The 18,398-nt window shown below is 40.1% G+C and overlaps 1 protein-coding gene across 1 annotated transcript in view; it reads left to right on the top strand.

Moving 5' to 3' along the window:
* Positions 1-14,743: 14,743 nt before the first annotated feature.
* Positions 14,744-18,398, top strand: part of LOC121320480 (60S ribosomal protein L31) — a 174,510-nt gene continuing 170,855 nt past the window's right edge. The window contains exon 1 of the mRNA XM_041258838.1: positions 14,744-14,811. Within this exon, the coding sequence (XP_041114772.1) occupies positions 14,759-14,811 (53 nt within the window). The 5' untranslated portion in view covers positions 14,744-14,758. The remainder of the gene's footprint in view (positions 14,812-18,398) is intronic.

Genomic DNA, 18,398 nt, shown 5'->3' with positions numbered 1-18,398 from the left:
GCAGAGCGAACGAGAAGACAGCACAGGCAGGCACAGTCAAGATACCTGGGTTCGATGGGTCGGCAGCTGGGAAACATTCCAGGTACAGCTCGAGACGCCGGGCAGTCTGCATGGCTTTGGTGGAGGCAGAGAAAGCAAGCCATCTGACCGGGGCACTGAGGGGGGAATGCACAGGGTGGTCCTACTGAACCTTCCCCGTCAACTGGGGGAGCTGTGCAGCACTGAGCGAGGCTCTTACATGCCATTGGCTAACCCAGAGGGACTGAAACTCTGGCTACGGCATCGTGCATCAGCCATGGGAGAGCCATGACAGCCTAACATCAGAGCTGGAAAGGGGAAGCCACCGAGCCTCCGTGGAATTCTCCCCCAGTAAGTAGGAGGAGCAAGCAAGACTACAGTTCATCGAGGTGCTGGAGATCAGAGAGCTGAGGCAGCACCTGTGATTATGGCTGCCTCAGACGCGGCAAACGGCCCAAGAGTGGGAAGAGTTAATGGTTGAAGTAGTTGCTCTTGTACAGACACTCACCTCCAGCAGCTGCCAGCACCCCAGCTCCCTAGGCACACTCTGCTGGAACTGCGGACAGCCAGGACATTTGTAGGCAGAATGCCCGACAACAGCTGCCCCGCAGAGGGTTCAAGAACCATGACAGCCTCAGGGAAACAACCAGGGGCTCGCACCCAACCACTGGCCCACATCCAGAACCCCTGCGGGACTAACAGCAACCAACACCATAGCCAGGGGAGCTGATATAGTTGCATTTCAGTTTTATCTTATGGTAAAAAAAATGTATGCTTGCAAATGTGGTCTTTTATTTGCTGATTTAACAAAATATTAGATGTATTATGCTGTAAAGAGCAAGATTAATTGCTCTGTGCTACAGAGAGCTGCTTTTATGTAGTACAGCAGGAAAATAAATGAATGTGGGTCAGTGGGTTATGACTGCAAACTGGAGCAGACTAAGATTTACAGTCACCAAGTTTTGTATGGCATGCGAGAAAAGGGTATTGTATTAAAAAGGAATCATTTTAACACATCAAATGCACACAGAGATGTAATACAGAATATTTGTGGTTTGGGGTTGTAAATATAATTCTGGATCTCGGGGTGAGATTTAGTTAATCTAATACTTAACTTTTATCTAAGTACATACAATTAGGAGCATCATTCTCCAAGGAAATATGTATTTTACATTACTACTGATCACAGGAATATTTATTCAGCTACTTCCCCAAAGCACTCTCATAAAATTTTTATGGGAAACCTTTTCTTGTGAATATCCAGTCAAGCTGCATCGTTTTGGGTTTTATGTATAAATGTAATATAAATATATCACAGGCCTGGTGGCAGAAGGCTACGTGCTTGTTGTCTCATAAGTACAAAACCATCTGCACTGGATGTAAACTAATGAAGAGGAAAATCAAAACATCAGCAACAATCCACAGCCACGTTACACCAAGAGGAAGAAAAAATAAGTTGCTGTCAGACCACAAAGGCACTGTTGCCTAAGCTCGACTTGCTCATGGGGACAGGCTAAAAAAACAAAAATAAACTCTGAGGATATAGGGGACCCACCGTGTCACTCTTCATTTTCTCTTTTTCACATAGACAATTTATTGTGATTCCCACATTCTCTGCCACATGTGAAAAACCGTCTTCTTTGTTGACAGTTTGTCACTATTTTGGGACCTTTAACACTGTCTTCTAGTGTAAAAAAGGTGTTCCAGACCACATCAATTATAGTTCAAACAGGGCGGTGCCTGTATATTTATTTATTTATATAAACAAAATAAACAAACAAAATACTAATTCCATCAAGTTTTAACTATAAACCAGACAGCTACGCTGTTTACCGGTAACCAAAAACACTTGTCCACAAAGATAGATAAGGATGTTTGTAATTTACATATTTTATTTTATCCTATCTAGTTCAAAGCCAGGATCACAGTCAGCTCTGTTAACCCTCATATTGACCCAATGGTAACAAACGCCAGTCAAAGGGAGTCGGAACACAGTGTGAACGAGAGGATGAGATTACTGGGCCATCCAGGGCAGATGCTTCTCCGGACCCTCTCAATATACCGGACATGTGGTACTCAAGAGCGGACATAGTGTGGGGCCAGCATAATGACCCGTCACTAGTGCATGCTTGGGGGCAGGTCTGGCCTATTGAAGATAAGGATGTTGAATGGGGCGCTAATATATCCACACTTCAGTATCAAGGGGCAATTACTGTATAGGGTAAATCTAGCCAAGAGCACAGGACAGCCTGTAACACAAGTATTTGTTCCCCAGTCTTGTCGGACCGAGGTCATGAGGCTGGTGCATGATATCCCTTTTGCGGGGCACCTCGGAGCTGACAAGACAAGGGAGCGGACATTGGTCCGATTCTATTGGGTAGGTCTCCATACTGATGTGTCAAAATATGTAGCCACATGCACAGACTGCCAGCGAGTAGCGCCGGGTCAAGCGCGCCCGACCAGTTTGGTTCCATTGCAGATTATTTCCACTTATTTTGAACGCATTGCAATGGACATAGTGGGCCCTTTGCTGCCTTCTGACTCTGGGTATATGCATATATTAGTAGTGGTAGATTATGCAATGCAATACCCAGAGGCAGTTCCACTGAGATCCGCTAGTGCCTCTGCAATAGCTACCGAGTTAGTACAGACTATGGTCTAGTAGTAGGGATCCCCAGAGTGATCTTGACTGATCACGGAACCAATTTTCTGTCTAAAACGTTACAGTAGGTATAGAAAATATAAAAAATACGTCCCATCAGGACGTCTGTTTATCATCCACAGACAGACGGTTTGGTGGAACGCTTTAATCAGACTTTGAAGTCGATGCTGAGACGGTTTGTAACACAAAAGAGCAAAAACATTGGGCATCGCTTCTTCCCTACCTCCTTTTTGCAGTGAGAGAGGTGCCGCAGAGTTCGACAGGGTTCTCCCCCTTCTAGCTCTTGTACGGCTGAAAGTCTCACAGTATCCTCAATCTGTTGAGAGAGGGGTGGGAGGAGCACAAAGGCTCGTCCAAAAATGTAGTGAAGCATGTGCTCCTACTAAGAGATCACATAGATTTGGTCAGTCGTTTGGCCCAGGACAACCTCAGATCGGCTCAGCACTGACAGCAGCAGCATTACAACAAAAATGCACTAATTTGAACCTTTCGACCAGGAGACAACATAATGCTGCTACTTCCCTCATCAGAATCGAAATTGTGTACTAAATGGCAGGGGTCATATGAAGTGATTCGGGCTATAGGGAAGGTGAATTATGAAATTAGACAGCCCGACTGCCGTAATGAACGTTAAATTTATCATGTCAATTTATTAAAGCCCTGGCAGGCAAGGGAGGTCTTGTTTATAGCCCCATGCCATGTAGAGAAGGATTTAGGCCCCTGTCCAGAGACCCCTAGCACAAAATTTTTTAATTTTGATGGGGGAACAATTGGTTCCAGATCAGCAATGGGAGCTGCGTAAGCTTATTGAGGACTTCAGCAATGTTTTTTCTAACTTGCCTGGCAGAACTAATTTGGTTGAATATGACATTATCTCTCTACCAGGTGTCACCGTGCGAGAGAGACTGTACCGGACCAGAGAAAGTCGATGAAGTGGCGTCCACAAAGAGGTATGGAGTGGTGCAGTTCTATTGTCATAGTGGCCAAGAAAGACAGCACCAGCCATTTCTGCGTAGATTTCAGGAAGGTAAACGCTGTTGCCAAGTTCGATGCTATAGATAGACTGGGAAAGGCAAGGTTTATCTCCACTCTGGACCTGACAAAGGCATACTGGCAGACCCCCTTAACCCGCAGTTCTAGAGAGAAAACCGCAACACCAGAAGGGCTGTTTCACTTTAAAACCATGCCGTTTGGGCTACATGGTGCGCATGCTGTCTTTCAGAGACTGATGGACCAGGTTTTAAGCCCACATCATGAATATGCAGCAGCGTATATTGATGATGTGGTTATTTACAGCTCCACCTGGCGAGAGCATTTGGCTAGGACTGTAGCCGTCCTTCAGTCTCTAAGGGTAGCCTGGCTGTCAGATAGCTTTAGAAAATGTACATGCCAAGACAGAGACTCAATATTTGGGATTTTTAATGGGAAATGGAACGGTGAGACCCGTGGTCACCAAAATCCAGGCTTTAGTCGACATGGCGATTCCCAAAACCAAAACTCTGGTGAGGTCACTATCGGGATTAGCTGGTTATTACCGCTGCTTTATCCCCCAGTATGCCACAGTGGTTAACCCTTTAGTTGACCTCACCAAAAAGAGTGCTCCAAATTTAATTAAGTGGTCAGCTGAGTGTCAGTGGGCTTTTGATACTATTAAGCACAGACTTTGCCAGGCCCCCACTCTTATCACATCAGATTTCAACAAAAGATTCACCCTCTACACCGATGCCTCGGACGTGGGTTTGAGTGCTGTCTTGTCTCAAAGGTAGATGGAGTAGAACACCGATACTGTATATCAGTAACAACCACTTAACCACTCAAGTGGTTAAGCACAATGAAGGATAGCAATGCCCGGATAACTCAGTGGTATCTGGTGTTGCAACCCTTCATGTACCACATGGTACACCATGCGGGGAAAGACCAGGGAGAGGGGAGAAGGGGAGAGATAGATTCAGCCGAGTGTACCTTTGGCTCCACTCTGAGCGGTGAGATATGTCACAGAAATATAATGAGTTCTGGTTGTAAATCTCCCTCCTGACCTGTGAGAGCATTAAGTAGCGAAAGGGGAAGTCTTTGGATGGGCTGGCCTGACGGTTCATTTCCAGGGTCGGGAAGACGGTCAGCCTGGAAGGTACTGACCCGGAAAATAGAAAATGTAGCAGCTGCAGGCAATAGAGACAACTGCAATCTTTTACAAAGGGGTCATGCGTGATAGCATAAAGGGGACAAAGAATCTTAAATCTTTACCTTCGCTTGGTTTTGTATTGAGGAACTGGAAGGAATGGGAAAGACACAGAAAAAGTGCTGCAAAAGTATTCGTGAGTGTTTTGTTTATTTGTTCGAGTTTGTTTAGTAACTGTCTGTGCATCACTAGACAGCTAAGCATGTAACTGGAGCTGACGTCTTGGGCCAGCACAAGCCGGAACAGCACTTCACCAGTCACAAATAAGCCTGTTATCACCCACCACGAGCACTAATACACACACCCAGGACTGGTGACCGTGTTTAGTATAGTAGGGTGGATAAAGTGTATATTAATTGAGACTGTAAACCCGTTGTTATTAGCTCCGCGCAGTACACATTGTTGTGTATTGCCCGGGTTTACTCTTTTGATCACTAGACCCGGATTAAAAAAATAGAAATAAATCTTTCCAAACCGGATTACAAGTGTCTGTGATTATTCCTGCACTGCATCACCTCTGCTCCTGTTCACAATCAGCAGCCACTTTGCCACATACCCACTGCCACAATCTTTAATGACGTTGTTGGGATTTGTAATTTACTCATGTCATTTCTTTAAGGTTGTGTGCAGGCAAGTATTTGCAGATGTTAGTGATCTTACATAATAAACGCAGAGTCTCAAATAGTCGCCTGTCTCCAATAGACGCCAGGGCTACTGGCAAATATTGTACATAAACGCTGGGTTGTTTATTTAAAGTCTTAGGGTAATAGGATATTAATCAGGTAGATTATTCTCTGAAATTAAATATTCCGAAAATATATATATGGTAATGTATCTAGACAGCTGGTCTTCATTTAAAATCCCTGTGAAAAAACAAATGGTTCTTCTATACAGGTGGTGTTTAATACAGCTGTGGTGGTATATGTCTAACACTAGGTTCTCTATGTGACAGTTTAGGACTGATTTTAAAACCTGGCTGACCCCAGTTTATTTTTAGAATCCTGTCAGCAACTAAAAGTATCTCTTCATTTTTACATGCAAGATACTCTCACCTTAAATCTGGCTCATAGTTGCTAGGTAACTACAGTACTGTGAAAAAGTATTTGCCCTGTCTGATTTTTCTTTCTGACACTGAACATTATCAGATCTTCAACTAAAATCTCATATTAGATTAAAGGGACCCTTTAACCACAAATAACACAACATTTTGATACTTATTTCATTTATTTATTAAAGTTATGTAATACCCAATGCCCCTGGGTAAAAAAAGTAATCGCCCCCTTAGACTCAATAACTTTAGCAGCAATAACTGCAACCAAATGCTTCCTGTAGTTATTGATCACTCTCACACTGTTGTGGAGGAATTTTGGCCCACTCCTTCATGCAGAACTGCTTCAACTCAGTGACATTTGTGGGTTTTCAAACATAAACTGCTTGTTTCAGGTCCTGCCACATCTCAATGGGGTTTAGGTCTGGACTTTGACTAGGTCATTCCAAAACTTAAAATTTCTTCTTCAACCATTCTGATGTAGACTTGCTTGTGTGTTTCGGATCATTGTCTTGCTGCATGACCCAGCTGCATTTCAGCTTCAGCTCACGGAAGGATGGCCTGACATTCTCCTGTAGAATTCTCTGATACAGAGCAGAATTCACAATTCCTTCAATGATGGCAAGTCATCCAGGTCCTGATGCAGCAAAGCATCCCTAAATCATGACACGACTACCACCATGCTAGGACGTTGGTATGAGGTTCTTACTGTGGAATGCAGTGTTTGGTTTTCGCCAGACATAACGTGGCCCATGTTGGCCAAAAAGTTCCACTTTTGACTCATCTGTCCATAGAACATTATTACAGAACTCTTGAGGATCATCCAGGTGCTTTTTGGCAAACTCGAGACAAGCATTCATGTTTTTCTTAGTGCGCAGTAGTTTCTGCCTTGCTACTCTGCCATGAATCCCATTTTTACCCAGTGTCTTTCTGATGGTGGAGTCATGAACACTGACCTTAGCCGAGGTGAGAGAGGCCTGCAGATCCCTGGATTTTGTTCTAGGGTTCTTTGTGACTTTCTCAATGATTTTAAGCCTTGCTCTTGGATAAATTTTGGCAGACGGCCACTCCTGGGAATATCTTTTGATCGTGGCATGATGTGCCTCTAGAACCTGTGTGCTGACAACTTCACTCTGATGGTAAAGGCCAAAGTTAGTCAGATTTATATTGGGCAGGGCTGGCTAAAATCAGGCCTAATTGTTAACCAAAGTATTCAAACACCTGACCCTAATTATCCCTTTAATTGGGTTGAGTTAACTAGGGGGGGGCAATAACTTTTTCACACCTGAAGATTGCATGTTTGATTACCTTGCACATTAAACAAATGAAAGAAGCACTAAACTCTGGTGTAATTTTTTTTCTCATACTCCCTCTATATACTACTACAATCCACAAAAAGATCTGACCAAACTCAATGTGAAAAATGTGCTAAAATGCAGAAAATCAGACAGGGGGCAAATACTTTTTCACGGCACTGTATATATATTGGAATTATTCCTGGATGATAGTTTTATTAAAGCCACAGAGGAATAGAGTAAGAAAATTTGTAGCTATATAAAAATAAATTATTTATTTAGGCAAGAATGCAGCTTACAACGAGCAAGATACCCACTTAGCACTAACAATTTGTGACAAACTAAACAGTATTCCCACATGGGGCATCAGTACTTGTTGAGTGGTAAAAAAAGAATGGTGTAGGCCAGGGGTGTCAAACTCAGCTCCTGGAGAGAAGCAGTGTCTTCTGGTTTTCGTTCCATCCAAGCTCTCAATTATTGGTCTAATTATTTGATTAACTGGACACATTTAACACTTCTCTTCAGGCCTCAAAATGTTTCATAGGTAGTGTACCTTGAATCAACTGCATTTTTAAAACCATGAACTGTAAAAGACCTTGAAAAATATTACATATGTGAAATTCAAAAAATAATGAGATCAATTATGTTAACTAAGAGCTTAAGTTGAAATGAAAACCAGAAGACCATGCGGCCCCCGAGGACTGGAGTTTGACACCCCTGGTGTAGACCCTTTTGGTATTGTGATGTACCAGTATTATCTTATTGGGTAGTTGTCATCTTAAATACAGTTAAAAGGAGGTAGGTTTGAAAGGAGATACACCAACTAGAGACAATAATGATATGGGAGTATGTGGCAGGGCAGAGGCTCTGCTGCTGTAAATAATGTGTGTGTGGAAATGTAAGGTTGGTAGGGATAGGGCAAATTATGTTGTTTGCAGAGTGGCCACATGTGTAAAAAGGATGAATTATTATTTGAGTGTTGTGTGTGTGTGTGACTTTGTAGTGAAGGCAATGTCCATCCTACAACTGTTTAATCTTTTGTTTAAACCTTTTATTTTGGCCCTCATGCCGTTTGTTTAAATAAACACGCTACCCTGTCCCAGGGTATTTTTGGGAAGCGTAAGTATAACTGAATATATAAAACACACCAATTTGGTCAGCACCAGACTTGACGAGTCATTAATCTACCTGTCACTTTTTGTTCTGTCATTGCATTTGAGGAACCTGACTGAGGAACGCTATGAACATTATGCAATACTAGCACAACGCAGGTGCACAGAAACAGTGGGGCATGAACAAGTTGCACCAAGTTAATTGTTTGTGCTATTTTCATGAATGCGCTACAAGCATTTCAAAACTGTAATTCAGGTTTCCTTGATGAAAAACGTCTGTAGTGTTTTTCCTAATAAATGCTAAAAGAAAAATCATGCTATTGGTAAAATAATTTCGAGCTCTTTGTTTTCAAACCAAGAATCCCTTGAGAAAGAAGAGATACAATTTAAACAAAACAGAAGCTTTTGATATTGTTGTACGATTTAATTACAGCACTGAGACAGACGGTTGGGTTTTGATATTTTGTTGCAGGACTTTTGTTTGAAGAAACTCATCCTTACCTGGCTGCCATATCTACTGTGGGATATGATAGAGAAGATTCACTTTAAGTGGGTAATGAGCCAAGTCATATTATTATCACAGAGCCGTATAATGAGGGTGGTGCTCCACAGACAACCACTTGTGTTTCTCTTCAGGTAAAGCTATGGGACCTGGGATCTATACAGGAAATCAATGAGGTAAGTGTGGTGTATTTGCCTCTCCAAATTCTCTCTCCTATAAGATTTGAAAATATAGCCTAGTGGGACCAAAACATACAAGCAACAACAATAAAATGGTGATGCCTCCACTGCCTAACCTAACTAACAAGTTTAGTGTAAAGAAACAAGTAATGATACATTACAGGACACTATCAAGGTAGACTGTGGTTTAGATATAATTATAAAATAACTTGTAGATATCCGTATGCCACTAGAAAAAAACGGTAGCCATATTTAAATTTATATTAATAAACATGACTAACCACATTTAATATAGAATTTTTAACAAATTAATTTAAAAAACTGTTGCTATATTTAAATTTGCAATAAAGATGACAGACGACATTTATGTTAATTTTGGTCTTTTGGGAAATCAAACTCTCTGAGATTTTGGATGAGTCTGAATAGGACACCAACACTAATTCAAGTTGTTAAAAAAAGGAAGTACTACAACCAGGCATCTTGAACTTACTGAAGCGCAGCTTCTGGACATAGAAAAGGAAGAAAAAAAATACACCAAAGACCGCCGCCTGGGCATCTGATGTCCTATTTGACTGGCTAAAACAAAAATCTTTAAATATTGATTTCAAAGTAATTCCTCTGCTTGATCTAAATAATTTGCTATGGGAGTTTTCTGCCACTGTCCGTAGCTCAGAGGGCCAGGAGTATTCAATCTTAAGCTATGTGACCCTACGAGCCAGTTTTTTTAAACAGTCAACCGCAAAGTGAATTTGATAAGTGACCGAGTATTTAAAAATGCAAACAACATCTCCCATCATTACCCCCGGATCACAAAGGACGATTTAAAAAAAAAAAAAAAAAAAAAACTTATCCAGCACTGTCACCTGACACTGTCCCGTATTAATTTTGGAAAAATATATTAGTAAAATCCCTGAAGCCAGTGCCCCGAGTTTTTATTTACATCCTAGACAACCTTTGTGAAGCAGGGCTTGAAACACGGAAAATAATGTCTGTCACTGGTGTGATGGAAGCCTTAAAATTACTGGGCACCGTCTTCAAGTGATAGCAAACAGTGGAGCCACACTCTGTCCTTCACCTCCTCAGACAACGACAAGGACAGCAATGATCAAACCCTATGTTGTTGGAAATCACTTGCTGCAGCTCCACCTATTGTTCAGAATGAACATCTAAAAGAAGGGCCTGTAAATCTTCAAAGCTGTAATTATAAAGGCTGTTCAACTGAACATCTATAAATAGTGCTTCTTGTTTTTAATCAGTTCAATGTTTATTAAAATAATAATAATTAATGCATTTTTGATTTTATTTTTTTAAGTTTTAAGGGACTTTTTTTCGGTTAGAGGTGGAAAGACATTTAATAAAAATTTGTTTTTTGTTAATTAAAACATGTTACCTTTTTTGTTGTTTTTTTTAGTTAGTTGACCCATTTTATAAGCGCAATAAGGCACCTCAAGGTGTGGGATATACTGTAATATCCACATGCCTGGGCGGTTAAAGCCACTCGGCTTCGCCTCGTGACTTATAACACCCCCGGGACGTGTGGATATTAGAATACATCCCACACCCTGTCGTGCCTTTTGCTTACATATATTATGCTTTTTCAACATCTTGGGGGCCTCCAGTTAAACACTTTCCTGTGCAGATAATAATAATAATAATTGTATTTACAATTGTAGGGAGACAAGATAAAATAAAATAGGCTGGACATAAAACATGAAAATAATAACTGGTAAAATTTTCCCTTAATTACTAAACTCTCTCGATGCGATGGAATGCAACACTGTGGCGGAGTGTCCCGCCCCTTTGTATATATTTGTTTATTATTATTATTATTAGTTATTATTATGATTTATGCATTATATGACAGCAAAAAGTCATGTTATTTGTTTAACTATGTATTGTGTGGCAGGACGAACAAGGTGCAATCCTCCATGTTATTTTTTTGTTTTGTTTTAAATTCCTTGTTAGAATGTGTGACTGTCAGCTACTGATTGTTTAACTAGCTGACAGTCACGCACCCTTATTAAACTTGTGCAGACTCTGGCCGAGGGGTAATAAGATAATGAATAGCTAGTTAACCCCTTGGCCAGAATATAAAAGACCTTCAGTTTGGCTGCAAGGAGAAGAGTGTCAGGCAAAGTGACACATGAGTAAAGTGAGCTACTTCGGTAACTAAACAATTGCTATTAGTATTATATATACACACTGGTTTACACCCATTCCGTTATCTGTTTGTTTTGGCCCTTGTGCCTTTTGTTTTTGTGTTTTGTAAAACTGTTTGTTTTTGTTTGTTTAAATAAAAAGCTGAGCATAGCGTCTCAGTTTGCAGCAATCCAGATCACATATGGTTTCAGAGTGGGATAACAGTGCCTCCACGTGTCAGACCAGTGATATTGAGGGTGCAGTTTATTCTTTTTTTTTTTTGAAGAGGAGTGGTTTCGTTTTGTTTGGGAAAAAAATGCGAACAGCGTCAAGAAGCGGCAGCAGCAGCAACAACAGCAGCAACCAGAACACCCCTCCAGCATCTTCCCATGGTGCACCTGGTGTGGGGAGGTGGGCCATCGCTGGAGGGAATGCCCAGATGGTCCACCATTGCACTGGTGTGAGGAGTTTGGGCACTGCTGGCTGGAATGCCCCCATTCATCCACATACACTTTACTCAATACAGTAATCCCTCATTATATGAGCGTAATTCATTCCTTGAAAACTGCTAGTTGGGCGAAATCTCGTATAACTGAAATGAAATCCCCATTGGTTCCCATGTTATAATCTACGATTGGTTCCAGAGCCCTAAAAATGTCCTCTTCGAAACAAAATTCCCCTTAATAAAAAGGACAGAATGGTATCTAAATATAAAATCACTAAAATTCGATATTAGTTATTAAAGAAATTAGCCAAAAGTTGTTAAGTAAATGACAAATAAACAATCTCTTGGGGTATGCATGAGTCCCCGACAAATAATGACCGGGGCTGACACAGTTTTCTTTCATGCGTTTATCATAGTGTTAGAAAATGTACATCATAGTAAATATTAATAAAGTTGTAAAAACGCTAACAATAAATAACACTCAGTTATGAAAAAAGCAAATTAAAAGAGAATATTAATTATAAAACAGAAATAAAAAGCACTTAATAAGTAAATAAGAGATAGCAGAAGAGAAAGGTTGTTACAACAGCTGACGATAAATCTTTAACCGACAAATATGTCTTAATCCTAAAGTAACAACACTCACCGAAAAAGTCTTGCCTGTGCAGGTGTTGTTGTGGAGGCGTTGTTGTAATTTGTAGTCAGTTTGCAGTCAACTGACAACCGCTACACACTCAAGACAACACTAGAACGATATAAAGACAAAGAAGCTCACTGGCGGCGGTGGTGGTGGTGAATGTTGTGACGTACGCCTTGCGCAGACGTAATACGATCGGCCACTTTGCGAGCTCCCTTCACGTAAGAGCGAAAATATGCTTGTTTAATGGAAAAACAGGTATTAATTTCTGTGTCTCGTATAATTGAAATCTTGTACATCGGTAGCTGGTATAGCGGGGGATTACTGTATATAAAACATTTAACGTAAGTCACTTCAGAAATGAAATGTCTTTTATTTTAAATAAAAATAATCCTTATCAGAAATAACAATGTTCCTTGTTTTCCCTCAGTTAGAAAGAACAGTTGAAGCTGTTAACAAAGTTAAAGTTTCAATAGTCTTAGTTTTAACAAATTAAATGGCTGAGGTCTAGCTCATAAATTTCTTTTTGAACACTTATTGGTTTGGACCACTTGATGGCAGCAAAAGACTACAAATGAGCACAATGATCAAAACCCAAAGCACCTTCAGACCCTGTCCACACTACATAACCAATCTCGAGAACCATACTTAAAAATGTTTTGATTAATATCCAGCTCAAAGCGTCCACACTAAAGTACCGTTTCATATTTAGTCAAGCTTAATGGGTACAAACACTATTAAAATAGTTCAAATCTATTAAGTCTGACTCTTATTAGATAATGGAGAGTCTGTGTTGTGGTTTACAATTTATTTAGTTTTCTTTCACTAACTGTGAGTTACTGCAGTCACTCACACACCAGTCCCCGCTTTGGAGTTGAGGCTGTCGGCTTCAATCAGGCAAGAGGTCCAATCCGAACAGGAACAGGGATTGCAGCGCAGTGCAGTTAAATTGACAAAGTGACTATTCTCAGGTTGGCTATTTATTAAGTTTACAAACTGCAACTCTCTCCTGTTCAGACTCCCCTAAAAGCCATCTTGCTTTCCCGTGTCTTGATCAAAATCCTCCCCTAATTGTTTCAGCTTTCATCTCTCATACCTCCTTTTCCACTGGCACATCCGAGCCGAGCTGAGCCTGCTGAGTGCTACCGGCTCGGCTCGGATGTGCCAGTATTAGTCAGGTTTTAACACTCCCACTAACATGCACAGTATTAGAGATGTACATTCTAGAAAGTTTAGCCAGTTGATTGACAGGGATTTATAATGAGAGGAGGTACCATAGTTAAGATTGACATTCCTAACTCGCTGACTGGTGTGAATTAGAGCATATACAGCATTCCATGCAGCCAATGCTGATAAAGCAGAATTTTATTTTAAACTGGAACTAGCATTTGACCTAAAAATAAAATAACCAATCCCCCTTTTGTATTTTTAATTAGCAGAGTGTGGTCTCCTGCATTGGAAATGCCTGTTAAGATTACATGTGTCAGGGCTCCATGGACAACTAATGGACAGCTAACCAAAACTACATGAATCTCTATCCTAGGGATCAGCCTACTGTTTCACCAAGGTGTGGGCTGCATTTAGTGGGAATGGTGAAAACTTTTATATCACCACAGAGCCTGGACATGAATCTCATAAAGCATGTATTGTATGGGACCATGTTCACCTGGAGATCTGGGAAACTTACAGATCCTCATTAATTCAATACCCAGGGTCCTTCAGACAAAGGTATGGCCATAACAAAGGTATAGGAGGTTAAAATTATTTTGTAGTAACATACAATACTTTATTTACTTGATGATCAAGCTATACTGGCTGTTTTATAAACAGGGACTGTCCTAACCCTTTTGATGTTAGTTCTCGATAAACTAGACAAATTAGCCCTTTATATTATCATGCTAAAATTCTGTTGAAATCTGTAATACATCCCTGCCTTTCAAGATGTTTTACAAGGCCTTATTGATTTGTGCTTCATCAACTTTAGCTGTGGAATGTCATACTGCAAACAGATAACTTATCTTAAATAAAACAGAAACAGCTAAATGCTGATAATGTTCTCCATCAGCTTTACTAGCATAAACGTACAAGTGAGATATGAAAACAAAAAGCTGCTGGCATTAAAAATACAATATAAAATGTAATTAATCATAGTTTCTGGCCTTTTTTTATCAGAAATCATAGCTTTCCTTATGATGTGCTGTCCTCTGATCTTGCATGACATCACAGTTAAGAACCAAAAGATCATCCCAGGCTTTAACTGTGAGCAGCTGTCAGTGAGAGTCTGCGGACCCTTGCAGAGAAGCAGGCAGAACAAGAACACGGGAGGCAAAATGGTTAAATAAATGACAAGTACAACCTCCTTTTTTCTTGTTTTTTCTCAAAGGTTGTCCCTGCACACGTTTAACTCTTTCCAGTGGATGATCATTGTTGCCCGGTAGGGCTGCTTGTCGATGCTCGGGGTTTACTTGACCATGAAGTTGTGCACAGTTAGCCGAGATTCAGGTTCTGTTTGAGTGACAAGACTTCCCTGCTTGTTTTCAGCATGTTTAACCATATTGCTCTGGATGACCTTAATTATGAAGTCAACAAGAACCGGTAAGTAATAATATGTAATTAATACTTGCAGTTTTCTAACAAGGAAACACCATGTCTTATTCGGGAAACACTTCTTTAATGCTTTGCCACTCAAACAACTGTGCTTAGATGTATATATGTTGGTACTGTTTGATATGTGCACAAGTTCAGTTTAGAAATGGAGATTTTACATTTTTGCATTATCAATTCTAAAGGACAGACAATTTTGCTAGCCGTGTACATTTCCCAGCTTAATGCAATATATCAAAATTTTAAATCTTTAAGGCCATGGTATAGCATCTATTGTAACTCAATTTGCAACTCAATTATAATACTACATATCTGAATAAACTTAAAAAGTATCTTTATTTCAAAAATAAAAAGCAAATAATAATAATAATAATAATAATAATAATAATAATAATAATAATAATAATAATACAATATTTCTTGGTTGGGTTTTCTCCTCTGTGTTGCTGCACAAACCATGCACATCACAGTATTAAACAATGAATGTGTACAAGATTGAATGTGACATGTAGGTTAATTGGACTTAGAAGAACGTGACCCAGCAGTCTAGCAAGCCCTGCAGGGGATTCCAGTGTTCAAAAGAAAAAAAGAGCTGTTGTTTTAAAGAAAGATGAAAGTATTTAGGCCATTCTAGTTATGCATTTTTTATTAGTTTTCTTAACTGTTCCTAAAGGGCAGATTTCATTCCATCAAAGCAGCTGGGTTTTTTCTTTTCATTAGAGCCCATTTTGTGGCAAAATGTTGTACAGAGAGCAAACAGAACACAGTGACCTCGATTTTCCTGACGCTTCCAAATCTGAACTGAGCGAGGTCACAAGTGAAACAACTGCAGATATGTCTGCTTTGTCTTAAGCAGGCTGTCATCCCATCACAATGCTTCAGAGCTCTTTGCTCAAAAAGACTCCACATTCAAGTAGATACACATGAAAATGTAGACAAGCATGACAATGAAGTAGACAAACGTTTCTGCTGAAGCCTTCATATGTGTTTGTAACGAGATTGTGACAAATTAGCAGTGACAAAGAGAATGCATGATTGAGTGGTTGGAGTTCTGGATGAAGTAATCTCTTCACCCTGTACACTGTCGTTCTTGTTATGTAATGTTTTAGACCCAGTACCTGAGGACTAGGAAGCATGCCATTGTGCTGGCCTATTCCCTTCCTACACTACATGAATAGCAGTACTCCTCTACTAGTTTGTGATGGTGTCATTCCCTCATTTTTCCAAAGCTCTCCATTAAACAGTGGAGACCAAAATGTAATGTTTGTTATCGTTTCTCCTTTTTCATTCCTTCCTGCATTTTACATTTCCATAAATCAGACCATGTTCACCACTTTTACAGATCATTGTGTCCCTCAGCTTAAGGGACACAGTCATCCTCCCTCATTTGCTTCTCTGCTGCTATGTGACTGTGATATGTTGTATGTAGTGTGTAAATGTTGGTGTTTATACACAGGATATAAATATGGATTACAAGCAGAAGTGTTTGAAATGTATATTTGTGTTTAGGCATGAGGATTGCACAGCACTTCACGTGCAGGTAAAATAATATGTGAGCACGGGGAATTGCACTTTTATTAATTCATGTGCAGTTGTACCGAGACTCCAGTTGAATGATTGATTAGCAATCGAGTCTTTGTACAGCTGCATAAAAGCTACATGTTTTCCCGCACTCAGGGCTGTGTGTTCGTGAGTGGAGAACGGGAGAGAGAAGGAGATATTATATTAACAATTGCTATTTCGTGCTGGAAGATCCAGCATGGTACTTGTTGGGTTCGTCCACGTTTGTTTTGTCTGTCTGTTTGTTTGGCCAACGCGTCCTTTGTTTTGTGTGTTTTGTTTAAATCTTTTTGCTTGTTATTATTATTTACAATAAAACTCTGGACGTCGTAGCATCACGGATTCACAGCCATACCTTAGTTGTTCTTCGTCCTTCTTCTGGTCTGACGTCACCCCTGCAAAGCCATCCTGTTCACAGTGACCCAATATCATTACTCCAGCCAGGTGAATATTTATTCATGAACTGTTCAAAATAGCATAAAATAAATAATAGAGATGATCTATCGTGCTTTCCATGAACTATATGCCAAGGATGCAGAGTGCTCCACTTGCTGTTTTCTAAGATCACCATACCAAGCATTGTTAATTAGCTTATCAGCACCAACATACTCTCTAAAGCCATTATATTCCATCAAATCGTTCATGAGTAATCCTGTTCCAAAAATCACATAGAAGCGAAGTGAAGGAAAAAACAGCCTCCTTCTTGATAATGCACTGTAGATAATAGAACTTAACTTTGTTAAATAGCTGTATTAACAGTGTCAATAAAATACACAATATGCACTCAAACGTTCAAGATAGTCTGAGGCTTGAACACTCCCAGGTATGTTTTGGTTTTTTTTTTGGAATTCTTCTGTAACTATTGCTTCTGTATGTTAACTATATTAGGTATGTGAAAGGGGGGCTCATCTTGTTTGCCTTGTCTATAAATATCATTATTTTGGTTGGGAATTATGTATCCAGTGATAGGAAAGAGAACTCTGAATTATTCATACAAGTGAATTCGAGGAAGTTCTTTCTTGTCTCTTTTCCATGTCCTTAGCATATGAGGGAGAATCACAATATGTTCACAGCAGTTTCTTTCTTTGTTAAGTTTTTGCTGCAGTGCTCGTCTTCTTTTTTTCATACTGTAATAAGTCCTGTTTCAAACAAATATCAGGGGCTTGCCTTGCATACCTCAACAGCTGTTGTAATGCATATTTTTATCTTATAGATCAATCAGTCAGCCTAATTGTTTACTTTGTTCTCTGTTTTTTTCTCTTATTTGAATCTGATGTTTTGCTACCGATTCTATTGTACTTTACAACAGTTCTTACCTGTAATGTGATATTCTGAAATGTGATACTTTGTATTGTGATATTTCGTAACAATTGTAAGTCACTCTGGATAAGGGTGTTTGCTAAGAAATAAATTAATAATATTAATAATAATAATCTTAGTTCTAGGGCCCTTGAAAAAAGTGCAAAGAAAAACGGTACTCTACCCCCTCATAACAAGGCTAGCAGAGCCACAATTAAAATTAAATCCAAGGGTTAGTAATACACTATGACAAATCGAATGATTCTTGGTGTTAGATCTCCATCCTGACTTGTGAGGGTGCTGTGTAAAGGGAACAGAGTACCCTTGACTGGATGGCACGACAGTTTATTCCCAGGGTTAGGCAGAAGTCGGACATCTAGAAAGGGGGCAGAGCTGCTGTACACAAAACCAATGACCCAGACAGGAAACAGCGTGGCGTCCGCGGATTGAAGGAGCGGATGGGCTCATTCACCAAGGGGTCATGGGTGATGGTATAAAAAGGGGACGTAGTGATGGAATCTGTTCCTTTGTAAATGGTTAGGCTGGTGAAAACGTGAGTGTTTTGTTTGTTTGTGTTGTCGCATCTAAAAACTGTTTGTTTGTTGTGATTAGACGACTAATACAACCCGGAGCTGTCGCCAAAGGCCAGCACCAAACCGGACAACATCATTGCAGTTGCATCACTGAGAACTTTATTGCACTGCGAGCACTAATTCACT

Source organism: Polyodon spathula, chromosome 9 (assembly GCF_017654505.1).
Source record: "Polyodon spathula isolate WHYD16114869_AA chromosome 9, ASM1765450v1, whole genome shotgun sequence".
NCBI classification, from domain to species: Eukaryota; Metazoa; Chordata; class Actinopteri; order Acipenseriformes; family Polyodontidae; genus Polyodon; species Polyodon spathula.
Note: the sequence above shows the minus strand (reverse complement) of the source record. Positions and strands in the feature narration are given on the sequence as shown.